General features: G+C 41.5%; 1 protein-coding gene across 1 annotated transcript; it reads right to left on the reverse strand.

Annotated features, from left to right (window-relative positions):
• Positions 1–5433: 5433 nt before the first annotated feature.
• On the reverse strand, positions 5434–18462 carry slc2a15b (solute carrier family 2 member 15b). Its single transcript, XM_088302602.1, has 12 exons — positions 17962–18462; positions 16679–16777; positions 14872–15032; positions 14647–14771; positions 13912–14057; positions 13694–13826; positions 13363–13550; positions 10736–10846; positions 10467–10568; positions 9826–9901; positions 7210–7337; positions 5434–6243 (listed from the first exon to the last, which is right to left on the reverse strand). The coding sequence occupies exons 1-12, from the start codon at positions 18004–18006 to the stop codon at positions 6016–6018; spliced, it is 1542 nt and encodes a 513-aa protein (XP_088158728.1). The 5' UTR covers positions 18007–18462; the 3' UTR covers positions 5434–6015.
• Between the last annotated feature and the right edge of the window lie 1754 nt (positions 18463–20216).

Here is a 20216-nt window from a genome sequence, read left to right on the forward strand (position 1 = left end):
CAAAGGCAAGACGAATGTTGATTTATGGACACTGACGCTTACCTGTAAACTGTATGGTTGGCATCCTTCGCAGGGTACGAGAGTTGCATGTATCCCAGCACCCAGGATGGCAAAAACGATCAATACAGCTGGAACAGATAGCTTTGGAAATAAGAGCAACAAGCAAAATATGAGCACAGCTCCCCACCTGTGTGTTAAAGTGTGTTAACCATCGCCATGGTGATAAATATCAAGCCTCAGTCCCTGCTCGCAGCCCCCATCGGGAGACGTTGAACGCCAGCCCCTCCGTAATGACTTTGTCTACCTATCGATCCAGCTATGATCCATGTACTGTAATTCTTAAACCATCAGGCCGAGCCCCGGCAATAACTCCAAGTCATGTTTCGGCCCGGCCCGCCCATCCACATGACACCTTATTAGTTTGAGTTTGGACTTTTACCTTGCTTCCTCCCTTCCTTTTCGCATGCTCCTTCCCTGCAGGCTTCTAATTTTTTTTCTCCTTGTTCTTCCAAACTAATATCATCAGCGGTGGGCTCGTCTCTCTGAAGACAGCTCACTCGGAGCCACACATCTTCCTCTCCTCGCCGCGTAGCTCGCAGTATGATACGGGTTAGTGTCTGCAACGGCGCCTCATCTGTCTTTGATTTGGAGCACAGGCCCTGCGGGCTCCCGAGGAGACTCCGCCATCCCTCTTTAGACTCTGTTCTTTTCTTCCCTTTGAGCCACGACTATATTTCACTTCATTTCAAGACGTTCTTTTTTAGCCTGAATGTAATAGCCGCTGATATATGGCTTTGCTTCTGTAGCCTTTTTGAGCTTCCTCTGCCTTTTATAAAACATTGTCAGAGTGACAAAACAGCCGCCCTTGGGTGTCCTGGAACAGGTGCACCTTCATCCTACGGCTATTTCTCAATATCCCAAACTGATCCTTTTCGAAAACGATAACATCTGGGGCCTTGGACGGGAGTTCCAACAGCCTGGACAGAATCGTAGCTCATCTCTTCCTGGCCTGTCTGCCATGAGCCAAAGATTGTCTGTCAGCTCGTTCTTTATGAGCGCTGATTTAAAGAGCAGTGCTCGCGATGTGAGCTGCTCTTTTTCGCTGACGCGCCTAATAAGTGCTAATCAAGTAGCTCGAGATGAGCGGTGGAACCTGTCTGTTGAATGAATCTATGTCACCGTGTGAGGGTAAAGGCGTGGAGGTGTGTGTGTGTGTGTGTGTGTGGGGGGGGGGTTGTTCATTACTGTCGCTGTTTGAGAGACTCTAATGATGTTCCTCCTGGCCACTGAGACACATAACAACCTACTACCTCTGAGGCATGACTGTGATTGAGATGTGAGTAAAAGCGAGGGAAGAAAGGAGGGAGCAGATGGGCCCTGCAGAAAATTAAAGTGGCGTGTTCTCCACCTCCACTTGATCTCAGCCCCCGGCGTCATTCTTCCTAACATGCAAGCTTTTCTTAAACGATTGTAAAGGTTCACTCTGTCTCATTAACTCCACTAAAGGAGTGACTTTTGCACGAGTGTTTTGATTTGTGGGGTTTAAATACAACTTCCCTAATCTGCTTTTCATGCAGTTTATCAAATTGTATTTTATATTATGTCCAGTATATTGACTCAGATGTTATAACGTCAAACCAGGTTCCAAGTGGACCATATCTGTTAAGATGTGAACCAATTAGCTTCCTGATTTGATCCAGATCAAAATTTGACATTCATCACGGTCATCAAAAAAACATAGATCATCTTTCTCCATTGAAGTTATTTTTTATAAATTAATTAGTCTATTGCCTCACACACAAAAAAAACATACAAAATACAAATGTTTTCTAAGTTTTTTTTTTTAAACTAAAATAGACTTCTATTATATTGTACCTTAGGGAAAAAAAGTGTTTCCTTCTGGTGTTTGACTTGGCCACTGGGGGGCAGTATAATACAGACATGCAGACACAAACAAGGAAACGTTTCACAACTCCTTCAAGTGATTCAGTAAGCTGCTGTAATATTGTTTATTGTAGGGGATAAAGAATATGCGCCTGTAAGTATTGTTATATTACTATTATTCGTTTGCACATCTGGCATTTTGCACTGCCTGATAGCATAAACTAGCCAGCCAATCGCATCGCACACGTACAGAAACAACCATCCTCACTCACACTCCAAGGGACAATTTAGAGTGTCCAATCAACCTGTCATGCATGTTTTTGGAATGTGGGAGGTAACCGGAGTACCTGAAGAAAACCCATGTAGACACGGGGAGAACATGCAAACTCTACACAGAAAGGCACTTATTAGTATATATAGAGTTATGTTACGTTAATTATGACCCTTCTGTACTGGAGGGTTTTAGGACCAAGGGGAGGGCTTCGAAGGTGACAGGTGGCGCTCTCCCTCTCTTGCTCTACCTTGTGATTGGTGATTTGCCTCAGGTGTGCAATGTAGCATTGGCTATATAATTTGGTTCCGGGTGTCGTTGAAGAAAAACTTTAGTGTTTGCTGTACCTATTTGAATCAGGGGTCTTCTCTGACTCTTCTTCGTGCTGCATCTCATCCAGTGAAGCTCAGCGAATGGCCGCCAAATTGCTGCGCAAGGTGGCACTACACTGAATGCGCATGACAAACTAAAAACCCATAAGAATGATTTGCTTTAAAATACGCAATATAGCAGGGGCACAAACCCAAGCGGGTAAATGTTGTAAGTTTACGCTACAATAGCCTTGGTGGAGGCCTGTGTTGAGTCTTTCCGCGCCTCATGTTTCACCATCCTGAGACACTCCCATCCACAAGACACACAGTCTATCTCCTCTCTCGACACCCCCCAGCCTTAATTGGGAGTCAGGGAGAGCAGTGGAAATCGCATTAACGCGGGCCCTGTCTGGGTGTGCCATCCATCTTCTTTTTTATTACACCGCGCCGGGGCTGCCTGGGCGCTGCCGTTCGATTTGTCACCGGCCTCGTTCGCTGATAACAGGCATTTGTCATCGCCTAGCCTCCCTGTTAATGTCATCATCTCCTCCCTGACAGCAGCGGCCCTCCGCTGGGGAGCGCTGGCGACAAAGCACATCCGTCACGCGAATATTTCCACGGCTAAGGGGACCGCGCACCGCAATAAGCCACATTAAGGCACTTATGAAGGCTGCAGAGCGGGCATGTGCACGCGCCCGTGCGTGTGCTCTTCCGTCACACACGCACGCGAGGAGTGTGCTCGTTAGTGCAGCGTGAGGGGTGGTGGAGGAGGGGGGGGGGGCAGACAGGCAGAGGAAGAGGTAATTTGTTGCAATTAATTACACAGTGAGTGTGGCTTTGTTGTGTGGGAGAGCATTTTATCTGTTGGACTTCTTCCTGCGCCAGCCTGTGATGCTATTTGGCTGATTTATCGACTGGGTCTGCCCGAGGCCTGTGCGCGCGCGCGCGCTCACGTGTTCCATAATGCTCTCGTGTTATCCGCGCACTCAGTGCAGCCTGAGTGACAAAGAACACTTTGTTGGCCAGGACGTTTCTATTATGTACAGCCACAGTTTGTGGTCATCTCTCATAGACGGAAACACTTTGTCATTCAACATCCTGCAATTCCAAAGGTTGGTTTACTAGTTTCCTTTTTGGCACCCCCCCTCCCTTTTCATTCATTCTTTATGTGACAGCGGACTGTAGCAGTAAATGCTGAGATGCACTCAGTTATTGGACCGTATGGTCAAACAGACAAAATGAGCTGATGTTTATGGTCAAGGGCGCTGCCAGGGATTTTGGGCTCCATTAAATGAAGTATTACTACCTACCCGCCCACACCCCCTCAGCTGGCCATTAGGTCAACGGATAATATAGATACAGTTTTGCATAAAACTATGCATTTTATAGACATTTTGACTATTCCCATATTTGTGAAAAGAATCTGACATATGTACTGAAAATGTATTGAAATTCATGTAGATTCAATTTGCTGCAAGACTGAGAGCCTAGATCCCAAAACCATCTCTTTTTTTTTTAAATAATAGCACATACAATTCTCAAGATTAATAACCAGAAAATTCAAAACTTAAATGCTAAATAACCCCTTTCATTCAAATGAAACGCAATTAGAATCTGTGGAAAAACCAATAAAATCTCTGCAAACACCACCAAAAACAAAATGGCCAATTACCTGTTATGATTTATTGTAATTTGAACATTACCATCTATAGAACAAGAATCAACAAGCTGTTGCTCCAGAACCTTCCATCACATGAACCACTCATCCACCTTGCCTTTGAAACAACTGGGTGACAAATTGTCCCGCCTAATCTTCTTCGCTTTCCGTTTTTGGCTACCAGACTTCAAGCTGTCGGTTTCTGCAGGCTGTGACGGGTGAACTGAAACATTTGACTCAAATGAAGAGTTGGAGGCGTTGAGAAAGTTTCCCAAACAAATACACTTACTGTTGCCAACAATGCATTGTAAATGAAATATACTGGTAATTGGACATTTATTACATATTATTTTGTCAGGATTATACATTTATTTGGGGCCCTTCTGAAACGCTCAAACACAACCGAAACGCTCTTGTGTGAGAGCATTTCAGGTATGTGTGTGTGGTAATCGTGAATTATGTACCGACCGCCGCTGCCTCTTACTTTGTCCTCTCTAAGTAAGCCGGACACGCAAACATGTGACATTATTCTTTTGTACTCGCGTGTTTGTGTGTGTGTGTGTGTTAGTTCTGCAGCAGGGGTAGGGGGTGACAGATGGATCAACTAGCCGCAAGGCAGACGGAAAGAGATCCTTCAGCGTTCTGTATGGCTGTCAACGTCACATGACACATGGTGCATTTGTTATACAGGCTGCAGACGAGCACATTTGCGATAACAGCGGATTTCGCACACAGAGAGCAAGATTGCGCAACACAATGTGAAGCAGGGGTGGACATTATGTTTTAATGTCGCATTGCCGCACCGATGGGGGAATAACATGGTTGACTCGCATATATGTAGACCTCATGCTGGTTTGTCACGTGCTTGAATTCATTACATCAAATGTAACATGGGAAAATTCAAATCGGCAGTATGCGGTTTGGATTAGTCTGAATGGTTTTCCGTACAGCTGAAATATTTTAAGAATTTTTAAAATATATTTTTCTGGGTGCTTCACGGATTGTTTCTATATATATATATATATATATATATATATATATATATATATTTATTTTTTATGTTTTTTTTTTTTTATGAACTGTTGGTGGGTTAACTATTCCGTTCGTTCATTATTAAGTCCACAGCTGATGAATAAATAAATGTGCTCTGACCAGCTACTTAAAGTATTTATTGGAATGAGATTTTATAAGCCATAAAACATTCACGAAAGCTGTAGAATTGGAGCATTATTAAGCAATAATGCTGACTTGCAGGCAAGTGACACAAAGAGGAGAATGCCCAAAAAGTTGTAAAACATTTGAAACATTAATGGGTTATAAATTCTTAATTTTATTTCATACTTCTTGTCTCTGACTACACATTCCTTTTATACAAAGAAGTATTTTAAAACATACTGTACACCAACAGGCATGTTGATAAATAACTCAAGGAATAAAATGACTACTACAGTAGCCACAATATCCATCTCTCTTAAATAAAAAAAGAGAAACATCACATTTGGTATGTGAGAAAAGAACAAAAATACTTTTTTTTTTGGGGGGGGGGGTCAAGACACTCAAAATGCACGAACAGGAAAGTGAACATGTCTCTTCTGAGGTGTTATATTTATTTACATATGACATCAACGCTCATGAACAGTCATGGGATGTGTGAAGATAGGACTTGGGGAACAAATGTCCTGGTCTAAATGGCGATTAAAATGCTTGGACGCTAGATTAGAGACGCGTCGCCATGTGACCTTGAAGTCACACGCTGGAAAGATTCGGTTGGAAAACTCAACGCCAGTCGCATGAGTTGAGCCCAAAGTACTTTTGTCTTTACAATAGCCATTGTTTATACCGTCTACACCTCTGCCACGGCGACACGGGACCAGAGTGAGCAGGTCCGCCACTTACTTTACATCCCGATGGCCCAGCGTCCCGTAGCCGTTCATGTGCGACATTTTCAGATGCCCGTTGGATGTCAGCTCCTCTTCAAGGATGTTGTTCTTGGAGGCAAACATCTGACTGATTTCCATGAAGGTTTTGTTTCGGGTCTCAGGAATGATGAAGATGGTGTAGACGGCCACTCCCAGGCAGATTACGCAGAAGATGAGGTAGCAGTAAGGACCAGTCGCCAGCTGTGCGGGGGCACATGAGAGGAAATTAATCTCTTGGTCACATTGTTGTGTTGTATCACATGTGTTTCTGGAAAATGCTTTGTTGCCGCTGCAGCTGTCGTGAAAGCGCGATATAAATAAACGGGAGTTGATTAAACGCGACTTGATTGATAGTTGTTCGTTTTTCAGCGCAGGACATGCATCAGCGTTTTAATTGTTGTCATCACAGAAGATAGCATGTCACACGAGACATCCACGAGCGATTAACGACGCTCGGGTTTTGCAGGGACTGTGAATGTTTCTTTTGAGAGACTTAATCTCAAAAGAAGGAGGAGGCTTGACTAAGAGGGGGAGATGAAAATTAACAGCAGAGGTTATGTATTGTATGAAAAGTTATAGTCAAAGGAAAAAGGCCCAATACTTTTGTCCATATTTTTCGGTTTAACCATTTGACAAAGGCACAGGCTAATATATTTTTAAATAAGAATGTTAATTCAGACGCATGAGGAATTTCCGTGACATAAATCCCTTTTAATTTATGGCTTCTTTGTCTAAAGGGGAAGTGAACTCAAAATGTTGTTTTTTTTTTTTGTTTTTTTTACAACATTCTATACAATCCCACTCATCAAAAAACAATATTCTGATTAATACCGTTTCCGGAATGTGAATTCAGCAGCAAAACCCACCCTTTTTTTAAAATCTAGTTTGAATATCATTGCTTCAGAGAACACCCAAATTGATTTCCAAGACAGACAATGAAAATAGAGAAGAGAGAAGAGCAGTTGTTCCAGATGTAGTAACCACTTCCACATCAACTACTAGCAAGAAATTCAGTGTGCTTTTTTTTTTTTTTTATTCAGAAATGTAATTCTTAACATGTGCATTAACCAAACGGTTTGCCAATAAAGGTCTTTTGTTGGTTTTATGTCATAATCATGAATGTATTTTCATGAATAATTAAGAGTGCAAACGTGAATGTGTTCTGACCTCAAGGAAGGGAAAGACGAAGCCAATGGTGAAGTTGGATAACCAGTTGAGACAACCTCCCATCGTGTAGGCGGCTGGTCTGTGCGACTGTTTGAACAGCTCCGCAGTGATCAGGAAGGGAACGCCGGCTGGAAGAGAATGTGAAAAATGTCAACTTTCTTAAGATACAGTTTTCCACATAGCAGACAATTACAAAAGCCTTCAAAAGTATTGGAAGGTCAATTCCTTAAATATATATTTTTTTGTATACAGAAGACATTCGGGTTTTGGATTTAAAAAAATGAGACAAAAGTTTCAGTTTTTATTTTGTGCTATTTACATCAAGATGTGTGACAGAGCAACTTTTGTTTGAAGCCACCCAATTTTCAGGTGAGCAAAAGTATTGGTGGTACTGGTGAGTTTTTTTTTTTTAGTTGTTCAGGTGTTGCCATTTAGATTGATTGCTTAAACCAGGTGTCCTTCATTTTCTGTTCCTCAAAGAAGTTCTGAAATGAGCAAACACAGTTTTATGGCCTGATGAGAGCGAGATTAACCTGTAATAAACTGACGGAAAAGGCCAAAGTTGGGAAAAAGAAAGGATCTGCTTACAATCCAAAAAAAAACACACAAGTACATCTGTGAAGCTTGGTGGATGAAATGTCATGGCTTGGGCTTGCATGGCTGCTTCTAGAATGGGCCCACTTGTCTTTATTGATGCTGTAACTCATGATGGTACCAGCAGAATGAATTCTGAGGTCGACAAAACCATTTTGTCCGGCAATTTACAGAAAAATGCATCCAACCCAATCGGGAGAAGCTTCATCATACAACAGACAATGACCCAAAACACGCTGCCAACATGGCAAAGTATTTCAGCAGGGGGCGAAAGTGGAAGGTGTTAAACTGGCCAAGTTAATTACCAAACCTTAACCCAATAGAACATGCATTTCACCTCCTGAAGAGGAGATTGAAAGAAGAACCGCCACCCCCAGAAACAATCAAGAAGTGAAAGCAGCTGCAGCAAAAGTATTTCAAATGAAGAATGCACCAGTAGGTTGAAATCAATATCACAGGATTGATACAGCTATTGAAAGTAAGGGTTATATTAAATATTAAATGTTATTGAGAAAAAGAAAATGTGCTTTGTCATAAATTCACATCAAGATGCAAATACCATGAAATAAACGCTGGAATTCCTTTGCCCCATATTCATCTTTTGATCTGTAACCAAAATGTACCTTAAAGGGGAAGTCAACCCAAAAAATATCTCTTCAATAAAATGTTCAACGTGCCTTCTCTAGCCTAAAAAATGGCATTCTGGTTAATATTGCGTTTGTGGAATATGCGTTAAGCAGCTAAATCCACCCATTTTTGGCCATTTCAGAGGGCAGCCATTTTGTCACTTGTTCTGCAAACGCAATATTAATCAGAATGCCAAAATCACTCACAACCACAACCACTCCTAGGGAGAATTTAGAGTGTTCCATTAACCTACCATGCATGTCTTTGGAATGTGGGACGAAAACGGGTTATCCGGAAAAAACACGCATTTATGTACAGAATTGTAAATAATTAAGGTTACATCAGACAGTCCTGTGAAAAAGTCACAGCAGGTGAAATTAGGCAGCAAATAGTTTTCCTGAAATCAAAAGTGACTTTTTTTTCATTGACATTAATCAGGGCAAAAACATGACGCTCCTTTTTCAATATGTGCTTCATTTCATGAAGAACAAACTATAAGAAAAATACCTGAGTCAGTACTTTTTTTTTTTTTGTATTCATAGATTTTTTTCTGTCCGTTGGCTTTGAATCCATAATTCTTCATTGTTAAAAGTGATGGAGAATTTTCTCCCTAATGCTCGAACGTTAAGTGTTACAAATGCCGTCCTCGTTATCTGCGCATGATAATTGCGCAGATGAAGCTTTAATATTGTCAGGCTAATAACGAGGCCATAATTTGTCAACATCTGCGGTATGTATGGGAGGCGTCACGGCGCGGCGCAGGCTTTAGTCTGACGGAAGCCGCATTCATCATGCCGAGCTGATGAACAATGAGCCATTAAAAGTCTAATTGCGGCAACGCAAACCCTCATCTGTGCGCTCAAGTATAGATTTTGGCCTGCTTGACGAATGACGTTGTGTATGCCGGATTCTCCCCAATTCATCATCCTCGCAGGTCCACTCTACATGGCTCCCAATGTTGTAAATGATTGCCTCTTAATTCACTTCACTCAACTCTTTCTCTTGTATAAATGACTGCGGGAATGGATGTAGTGTGGCACTTAAGACTTCCTAATTTACAAGACTAATGAAATACAATATCTGTGTGCAGGCGAGAAGTCGAAAAGGGAGGGGATGATGCCAGGCTGCATCTTCAGCTTGTGCGACCAGGAGGAGGCAGTGTTACCTTGTGTACAGGGAAAGACCCTGCAAGTTGGTCTAAAATTGTTTGCATTGAACCCAAATGTTTTTTTTTGGGCATATCTGGAGTCATCCTGCAATATTGCATGAACTTATTTATTGATTAGAAGCGTATGCCACACTATAATGCATTACAACCGTGGGATTGTCCCACAAAGATGTAGTCCGGAAATTACGGTATTATTAGAACAATAGTATTTTTGATTTCGTATTCACCTGGACCGATGCAGAAGCCGGCAATAATCCCAACCACGCAGCCCACGCTGATGTAGCGCATGAAGGACAGCTGCTCCTGTGATTGGTCAAACAAGTTGTCATATTATTATATTGCGATTAAAATATTTATTGATCATACATTAAAACGACAGGAACGTACAAAAAAGTCAGGAAACAAACCCACATAAACTCATTCCACCTTAGCGATGTGTAAAAGCTTCTAGAAATTACCCCAAGTATTTCATGTTGTAGGTTTTCATTTGTAATAATAAAATAAAAATAATTATTATTAGTAGTATAATAATAATTATTATTCATTCTCTTCCACTTATCCGGTCGCAAAGGGAAGCAGCTTAAGCATTTTGTCGACTGAAAATGACATCCCATTTGCTCAGGTCTCAGGTAATGACCACTCGCAGTGTTTGGTCATGTGACGTTTGCAAGCTGGACCATGATTGGTCATTAACTGGGCCCTGAGCTACTGGGATGTCATTTTTAGTTGCAGTGTGTAGGCGAAAAATACACACTGTCAACCGTTATTATACACGCTAAAGAATCATACAACATAAAAATGAAAATCCCAAAATCCTTTTAAAAGATAAAAACTTGATCTTAAGTGGACAAATTGGATGGCGGTGTACCTGGAAGTGGGCCGACATTGTGATCCCAGCACAGCAGAGGCTCATGAAGACGTAACCACCAATCATCAGAGGTCTCCGACCGACACGCTCAATTGCAAAACACTGCAAGATGAGAAACCAGGAGCTGCATTTTCAGTCACCTATTCATGATTTCAATTTCTAGAACAACCGCACAACACAATATTATATTTGCCTTTAATTGTCATTCATGTGATAGGTTGTGAAGCATGATCGTGATGTTAGCATGATCTCAGCATGTGTGCACTCACACCCAGCATTCCGGAGATGACCTCGATGGCGCCGGTTCCCACTGTGGTGTACTGAATATAGGGCTCTGGAATTCCAGCATTCTTAAATATATCATTTGTGTAGAACCAAATCTGAAATTGAGAACAACATGACAATCAACGTTCGTCGTCTCATTTCCATACGATTCGTCATCGTGATCATTATCATCCCGTCACACAACCCTCGCATTCAGTTGGGTATCCAATCACAAGACGCGTTGATCACCTTCAACGTAAAGGCCACCGAGAAGGCCTTACTGTCATCAACTCGTGATCTGATTGGCTATCGCAACTGTCTATCAGCTGTAAAAGCCTCACATTCATACAGAACAGACACCCGCACAATTGTATCTGAAGGCCTCGGACAAATAGTGCGTGCTACTGGTATTATGAAATCTGCCTAGCAACACGAGCTAGCTGAATTCTGATTGGATAAAAACTCTAACCAAAAAAATAAATAAATAAACACCAGGATATAATATAATCAGGATTTCTTGACTTTGTTAGGCCAGCAGAGAAGGCCTTGAAGGCCTTGACTGCTTAAATGACAACGGAAAATAAAAACGTGGCACGATTAAATTAAAACAAATAGAAAGATTTGATGATTCATTGTCAATACAATGAACTTGGACTCCATCTTTAAGTTTTAGAGAAGTCGCATTGTTGCAGCAGGATGAACAAAGCAAGCAGTGATTGGTACGAACAGCTCCTGGGCAGATGTCATCCCTCAAGGTGCAGTACAAGGAAGGCGCCTTGAGGGCTCACGGCACTTGCTTGCAACCACTCAGCTGAATCTTCTAAACTCAAGACCCAACTGTCCTCTAAGCGCCACTTGGATCATGTTAATAACTTTCCTGTCAGGGAAAGGTGAGCTGCGTGCTGCTGTGCATATCATGAAATTGTAGGTCACGATCCAGAGTTTAACACTCAAAAGGTAACGGTGAAGTTAATGGCATTCATTTTTTTTTTTTTTTTAAACCCATGCGCCTTGCTTTGCTTTCTTACACGTCCAATTAACGATAAAGACGTCTGTACACCGACAGATGGAACTTCACGTGAGAAACTCCAGTTCTAATAGCTGCTGACAGTTTCAGGGATCAACACCATTTGGTGGGTGTGAAGTGTGCATGTGGAATTCCATCCATTTAATTAATTGCGTAGATTTTTTTTCTTAGTAATACACAGTTTTCGGACATTACAGTGTTTTTTTTTTTTTGCTGTACAGGATGGGTTATGTAAATTACACTGGACTGGTCGCCAGCCATCAACAGATTGTGAAATTCGGAAAGTAACTGATGTTATAGCAGCGCTGCAGTTTTTGAATAGTTTGATATTCAGATAATAATACTGGCCCGGAAATAGAACGATCTTTTCACGATGGCCTCTACGCCCCAGCCGACAGAACTGCTTTTTTTTTTTCTGCCTGATTGCAGAGTGAACAAAACAGTGTTTGTTTCAAAGCAGTTTTGCAAACTTTGTGAATGGTTTTGCGATAGATGTTAATAGTTTTAGAAATTTTGCTACATTATTAAGCACACAGAAAAAAAAATGTAAAATGTTAGGAAGCTATCCATTTGAACCACAATGGCACAAATGGCCCAAGTGATCCAAGAGCCACACACACACAAACACACACAATATCCTTTTCCGCATTTTAAACTCGCGATCGCTGGATATTTCGAGACCCAACCAACCATATACATATTATGTTTTACAACAGCAGGAGTTTGCAGTCTTGATAATTCAACATGTACCACTGAGACTAGACAAGCAGGCAGTCTCTGTTCCCAAAATGCAGAGCGGGTCGTGAGTGCGTCAGTGAATGCAAGCGACATAAGTGCCAGTTAAGCTAGATGGTCGTTAACGTGGCAAGTATACATTCCGGCTTGCATATTTATTTATTTCATTCATACGGGAAGGAATTAACCTGACGTGCATCACTAACACGCTTTTTGTGCGCAGTCTGACAGACGGACACAGAGTTCCAAGCGCCTTTGTTGAAATTCTAACGCCCCCCTCAAGCAAATTACCGGTATGAGCATTACATGCACTCACTTGAGCGACCAGATTCCATTTTTTCACAGCACACAAAGCAAAGTCGTGCATTTGCAAGCATATTGGTCACAGTGTGAAGCCCTTTAAAACCATCACTCTTCAACAATAACAATAAGTTGGACAGAAAAATAGATGGATGGATCACATGTGTTCATTATGAATGCTTGAAAATGAAGAACACACTTTGTTCATGTTCCGGTGCGGCAGTCTGGAACATCTGGGACTGGCAGACCCAGCGGGGTGTCCCCCTGCTGGGATTTTGTTCTCGCCCGTGAACCAGCATGCCTGCAGCTTCCACTGGCACAGTGCAGTGAATACCGGAGTGTGTTGTCTGAATGTAGATGGGTCAACCCTCCAATGAGGGTGAGCGCTGAGAGAGGAGACCTGAAGATAATGAGGCGTGGTTGTTTGCCCCCTGCTTAGTGGGACTGTGACGTATGGACAGGAAGGCACACAGATGGGGGGGGGGGGGGGAGATTTGCGGGTAGCTGCCATAAAAAGCGCACAGCCTTTGCACAAACATGAGCGAGTCAATCCAACTTTTCCCGACTCACCGCATCAATGCCAGACAGCTGCATGCCGATGTTGACCACAATAATGGTGAAGACTTGCCAGCGAACACACCGGTCCATGAGGAGTCCACAAACAGATACAGTCTGGATGGAGGACAAAGAGCGTTGTTCCTCCTGCATCTCCTCCACCTCCAACTGGATGTTGCCTTTAGCACGGAACCACTTGAGAGCTGGGGGACAGACGACATGGCATTTACAATGTGGTAGTTGAAGAAACAATTGAATTCAATATTGGTTATCAAGACACATAGAGACATCTGGGATAGGCTCCAGTTATGGAAAATGGATACTTGAACAGAAGATGATTTCAAACCTGCAATGGTGGCGTGAACATTCCCCTTTTCTATCAAGAGGTATCGTGGGCTCTCAGGAAACCATGGCAACAGCATCAGCTGGACCAGGGTTGGAAATACAATCAAGGACATGAGTAGAGGCCAGTGATGTTCCTGTCAGGAAAGATCCAGCTCAAATGTACAGTAGAAGACAGCGCATATACTGAACATTCCGGTTGGAAAAACGCAATGGCGATACCTTTCCCATCAGCTCTTGGAGCCCCAGGACTTGAGCAATGAAGACCCCAAGACAAATATGGATGCTTGGAATAAGACCCAAGAAGCCTCGCAGATTCTTGGGTGCGATCTCACCCAGGTACATTGGCACCACACTGAGTGAGATACCTGTTCATTGAAGAGCGAGAACGTAACACAGGCCTTTAAAGGGGAAGTCAACAGCATTTTTTTTTTTTGGTGAGAAAATATTTGATACGCCTTTACAAGTCTAAACACAGCATTCTGATTAATATTGCCTTTGTGGGACATGCGTTAAGGAGCAAAAAACACCCGTTTTTTAGCCATCTCAGGAGGTGGAAATTTTTTTTTACTTTCTGCCGATTGAAAATGACATCACAGTTGCTCAGGTAACAATCAATCACTGCTCACCTGGTCTCCGAATCTTAGCCATGATTGGTTATGATCTGATCCCTGGGGTGTCATTTTTAGTCGACAAATGCAATAATAATCAGAATGCCGTGTTTAGACTAGTGGAGGCACATAGAAGAGATTCTTGTGAAAAAAAATTGGGTGGAGGACTTCCCCTTTAATTGAAATCCTTGTTCTTTTTCAATCAGCGGATTGAAGTTGTTTTCCCCCTAGGCATAAATTAAGCAACCCCGATAACACAGCGCAAGGAACATTTTCAAACCATTTTGGGAATTTTTGCCAATTTTTATTTATTTATTTTTTATATTCAGGTAATAGACAGGCCTACCGGAGTGTACTCCAACAATGAAGCGCCCAATGATGACCATGGATGGCTCCCTCCACGCTCTGCTGAGGCCCATAAGACCTCCTCCAATAAACACAAGCACAGTGGATCTCACCAAGGTCCCCTTCCTGTTGAGACGCACACATTTTAACCCCCAAATCGTAAGCATTTGATACTGCTTGCAGCCATGTTGGCTGAGTATGACACTCATGCAATTAACACACTAACCTTCCATACTTGGTTACAAGTCGTCCCACGAACAGTGCTCCAATCATCCCACCAATTGCAAAGATGGACACAGTGAGGGAATACAAAACTGTGAGGTGGCGCTCATCTGGAGTCCAGTCATAATTTTCTCGAAGCGTCTCATTGTAGAAGTCTTTGATGTACTAATGGAAAAAAAAAAAAAGAATCAGAGTCAATGCTACTGCTGTATTCCGTCCACCAAGCAAGCATCATAGAAAGGCAATATAAATGATGACAAACAAGCTCCCTCACGTGAATTCAGAACATATATGAAGATGGTGCTAAAAAAAAAAAAAAGTGATATTATTGTATTATTATATTATGGTCTCGGTTACCAGGCCAAACGTGTACCAGATTATTACATTATGGTTTCAAGACTTTTATTACGTTATTGGTCAGTTAAAACATGATATGATTATTAATATTATTTGTTTAAAGCGTAGATTTACTGCATGAAGGGTTGTCAATTTACAAGACTGGTATAACTAATGCATAATGACTCCTCCAAGTCACATGTCCTGTGGTTAAAGCTTTGTCTTAACCACATCACAAGCATGTCAATTTGTAATACTGCATGACGTGCAGGTCTCTGGGATCTTTTTCTAGACGTGGTGCGTAAAAATAAGAAGCTACTTCATTGTGTTAAGCTTTGACACCCAAAAAAAAGGCAAGTCATGAGATGTTATAGCAGAGGGTTGCTGTTTTGGGAAATATACAATTCAGGGTCATGACCTCAGAGAGAAAAAAAATCACTTCCAAACTATCCCAATTATGAAGGTGACATTATTTCATGAGCGGTTATTAAGTTTGCTTCACAGTCAAAGCTTCTGGGTTACAATCTCAGCTCTGAACTTTTAGTGTTGAAGTTACATGTTTCCCCCCTCTGCTGGCGTATGTTCTGTCCGGCTACTTGGGTTTCTTTCCACTCCAAACACCTGGATGATAGGTTTCCTGATGACTAGAAATCGATTTATCAATTATCGAGTACTTATACTGCCTCGAAAAGGAAAGAGGAATGAGTCTGTCGATGGAGAAAGCGGTGAAAAAGACATTTGGCAAATCAGTGCGCGTCAGCAAAGGAGGAGGAAGTGATCAAATTTCATTCTGCGAATGATTCAAGATTTACTGCAGCTCAAAAATGTATGATCTCTGTCATTTTGGAATAATCTGACACATTTAAGTGGCAACTATTTCCAAAAACCAATGGAAGATTAGACAGAATTTGAAGATGTTCATTGTTAAATATTACCGTACAATATCATTGAACAATGTTTTGCAGAAGATGTATGAAACAATAGATAATATAAACAAGAGCTACTATTCACAAATGCTGCTTATGCATAAATGTTCTGGGACGCAAATGCAGATTTTTGAATATTTCTTGTTGAATATTGTCCAATTATTGTTAGCAAATTTTGGGGGGAAAAAATAGCTCAAAAATGTTTTTTTAGCTCATATCGTCCGCCCCTATTGCTCCAGCATCTGAGTGACCCTAAACCGGATAATCAGTACATAATGACGATGGTTGTATTGCCCAGACTCAGTCAAATCCTGCATATCATCGTACAATATAACGTGCTTGATTTAGCACCGTACACCAACCATGAAGCACCCATGCCTCAGGATGGGGTGAAACGGGAATTTTTCTAAGATCAGCTCTGTATCAAATTCAGCATTGGTGGCTTGATCAAGACACATGACGGAAGTGCTCTTCAATTTAACACGCAAAGCCACATGACCCCACATGAAAATCCGAAACATCGTCCCGGCACGTATCAGCGATACAAACCTGCGCAGGCGAGTTGACCACAGCCAGGTTAAATCCATAGAGCATGGAGCTGCCGAACGACGCCAGAAAAGCCACTGCCAGCAGTGACTTTGTGAGGTTCTGAGAAGAGGATAGATTACAGACAGACATAGAATGATACTTTATTCCACAATTGCTTGTCGAGGGGAATTCTAAAGTGTGCGTGCCGAAGCTAAATCTTAAAAGCAAGTGGTTCAGTTACCAACTTAATAACTTTGCACCTTATGTGAACATGTGTTGGCATCACAGCTGAGCCAGGGATGTTTGAAAACCAGTATGCGACGAGTATAATGAGTTATCATTAAAAACTATAAATTCGGTGGGCGACTTATGAAAATGTGAGGGTCAGATTTTTTTTTATTTAAGTACAGAAATGGAATCAGAACTACTTCTATTTTTAATCAGCCTTTTTTTTTTGAAAACACAAGTAGCCAAATGCATCTGTACTTCTACATAAGTGCAGCGTGAGAACTTTTTCCACGCCTGGTTTTGTGTATGAATTGTGATTTGGTCCCAAAAGCTAGCAGGAAGAAAAGTGTGTTGTCGCTGTCAAAAACCATGAATGAAAAAAGATGGCTTTCAAATTCGTGGCTGAATGCCGCAATACAATTGGATACTTTTGCCAGTCCGTTCAATCAGACAACACTGGGATTAGTACGATGTAAACCCGATCTCCAGAGGGAACTAATGAAAATATGAAAGCTCAATGAAGAAATCAAAAGCCAAGCCGCTTTCCCATTACATTTTTACTGCCATGCTTAAAGTCCAGCACTAATTGGGGAAGTCACATTTTTTAGCTGTCGGCCTTAGAAAGATACAGTTTGGTGCAGAGACCTTCTCTGTTCATGCATAGACACTTTGAGAAAATTAATTTAGAAATTTAGAAACTGCAACACGTGCTAGCAAATAATGCTGCCCAGTCAGCATTTGATTTTGCCTCATTACCAGCAAGATGAGTACTTTTTATTTTTGGAAGTCGAAATTTGTTTGGAAAAAAAAAAATAATACAATTAAAGTGTGTTGCTTAATATATTGCTGTTTTAATTATGTCTTTTCCTCGAGTCCCTCATTGATGTTTCTTTCTAAACTCAACGGCATTCTTCTATTTTGAATTTTCCAGAGTATGTTCACATTAAGGGTTCGTTGAAACTCACGCAAGTGTTTAGCACACAAAATCACTCGGCTGAAAGTTGCAATGCGAAAGAAAAACACCACAATCGTGTTAAAACATTCAGTGAGAAAAGTGATATAATTCTAGAACTCACCGAGTTGAATTTAGCCTCGTTCAACACCAACAGTTCCTCCACCATTTCGTCAATGAAAAGCAAATCCCTCCGTATGAAATTAGGAGAATGCTCAAGTGAAACTCTTGCTCGACTTTGTTATGGCAAGCTTATTTGTACTTTCCCCGCCGTTGTGACACTGCTGGGGGTGTGTAGAGGGCGGAAGATAGTTCAACTCCAAATGGATGGGCACACGCTCACGTCACGTGACACAACAGTCCGTTTGAGAAGTGTAGAATGACACTCCTCAATGTCAAAATGTTCTAGGCACGATGGGCGACTTGCTTTAATTGAGGCAGCAAAAGACATGATTTGACGTTCGAAATTCTCCCGGCACCATCAAACGCAGCGCTATCTCCTAGTAGTTTTAAGTGGACTCATCGATTTTTCTTTTGGGAGGGCATTAAAATTCCTGGTTTGTAATGATTTTCGGAAGACTAATGAAAACTTATCCGTGTTTTTCCCACCAACTTTTACAGTTGACAGTTGCTGTGTCCAAATTCACAGGCCTCCTTTTTCGGCTATACTACGTCACTTCCGGTGGGGTTCGACCGCACGTTGTGCCGAAATCCATATCAATCTTGGACAAATTTACCACGGTTATGCGGTCTCGGGAGGCTACATGAATGTGTCGAAGAGCACATCTTGCAAATTATCTTTCTAGTAAAAATACCATTACATGTGCAAGTAAAAAAATATGTTCTTAGCATTGGGCGTGCTTTATATCAATACGTTTAAAAATGTAGTTTAAAAGTTCATTAGCAATTTTATGTTTTTGTTTTTATGTCTTCGGTACATGATTTCCATTTGGGATTATGGGGAAAAAATGCTGCGTTATCTTCATTGAGCCTACATTTTATGAATGCATTTGCAGACTTTGTAAATGCGTTCAAACATGTACTTACTGTAACCTGCAACTAACTGAAAGATTGACACACAGGGGGATATGAATTTTATTGGACTACAATGGCTATTTGTGAACTTTTTAATGTTTTTCAACTTGAGTAAATGAATAAATAAATTGCTGCTGGGGGTCGAACGGGACTAGACGGATTTCTAACACTCAAAGTGAATGCAGTTTTCGAATATTTTTGCCTGTTCTTTCCATACTTGTGTATATGTTTTCTCTGGATGATTAAGCTTTGTCTCACATTCCAAAAACATAAATTTTTATTTAATCGAACACTTAAAATTGTCCAGGCTTGAATATTCGTCTCAATAGTTTGTACGTAACCTGCGATTGACTGGGAACAATCCAGTCCGCTGGGACGGGCTCCACTTCACTTGTGACACAGATGAGGCCAACTGCTTTTGAAAATGAGTGGTTGGGCGCGTATCAGAACAAATCACAACTGCCAATTTCATGACTTTCTCCTTGGCAGTAATCATTCAACTAAAACCAATATTTTGTTAGACTAAGTTATGTGAAGTCTTGGATACTAATGAGTGTTAACAGAAGATCCCCCGGTGATCTAGAATTTAAAGCAGAAATCCCATTGTTAAAAAATAGTTAAGTATAGATTTACACTATTCTACATAAATGACGTCAAATTATTCCGCATAATCAAAGCATGGTTGCATCACGCCGTCAGTCATCGGCGATTGTCCAGTTTTATCTGGAGAAACTCACATTTAATTTCTGCACATGACTGTCTTGCGTGATGTGGCATGTGGAGGCCTCCTAATGGCCTCCTTTAGTTCTACTGCTCAGAACATACCATGTGACCCACCATCACCACTGCAGTCACTTCCTGATTATGTTTTACGTATTTCGAGTTAGTCGTATAGCACACATGACCTCTGCAGGAGACAGTATGTTCACACAATTACATTTTTTAGTGGCAATTTTGGAAAGCATGCTGTTTTTTTTTATTTATTCTACAAGGAGAGATATAACATAGTTGGTGGAGGGAATTAATTTTATACATGGCAACAATAGGCCCCAAGTGATGGATCTATAAATCAGAGGTAGTCCGAGGTCTTCACGGAATCGGCGAGCTAATTCCCTAAATCTTCTGAATTTCCTGTCTACTCATCCATCAGATTTTGCTGCTGCAGTCTGCCATCGTGAGCCTTCCAGATAAGTGAAATGCCTCGTGCCTTCTAACGTGTCTCTTCGTGAAATTGGAGTATCATGCTACTTCGGTGCGAAAAATCACATTTTCTGCAAACTCAGACGACAATCAACAAAGAGGATAATTTACACACGTACGATACGCGCATTGACATCAAATGAC

The sequence above is a fragment of the Idiotropiscis lumnitzeri genome, chromosome 8 (genome assembly GCF_059441095.1).
Source record: "Idiotropiscis lumnitzeri isolate Australia: NSW breed Sydney's pygmy pipehorse chromosome 8, RoL_Ilum_1.0, whole genome shotgun sequence".
In the NCBI taxonomy this organism is placed as follows: domain Eukaryota; kingdom Metazoa; phylum Chordata; class Actinopteri; order Syngnathiformes; family Syngnathidae; genus Idiotropiscis; species Idiotropiscis lumnitzeri.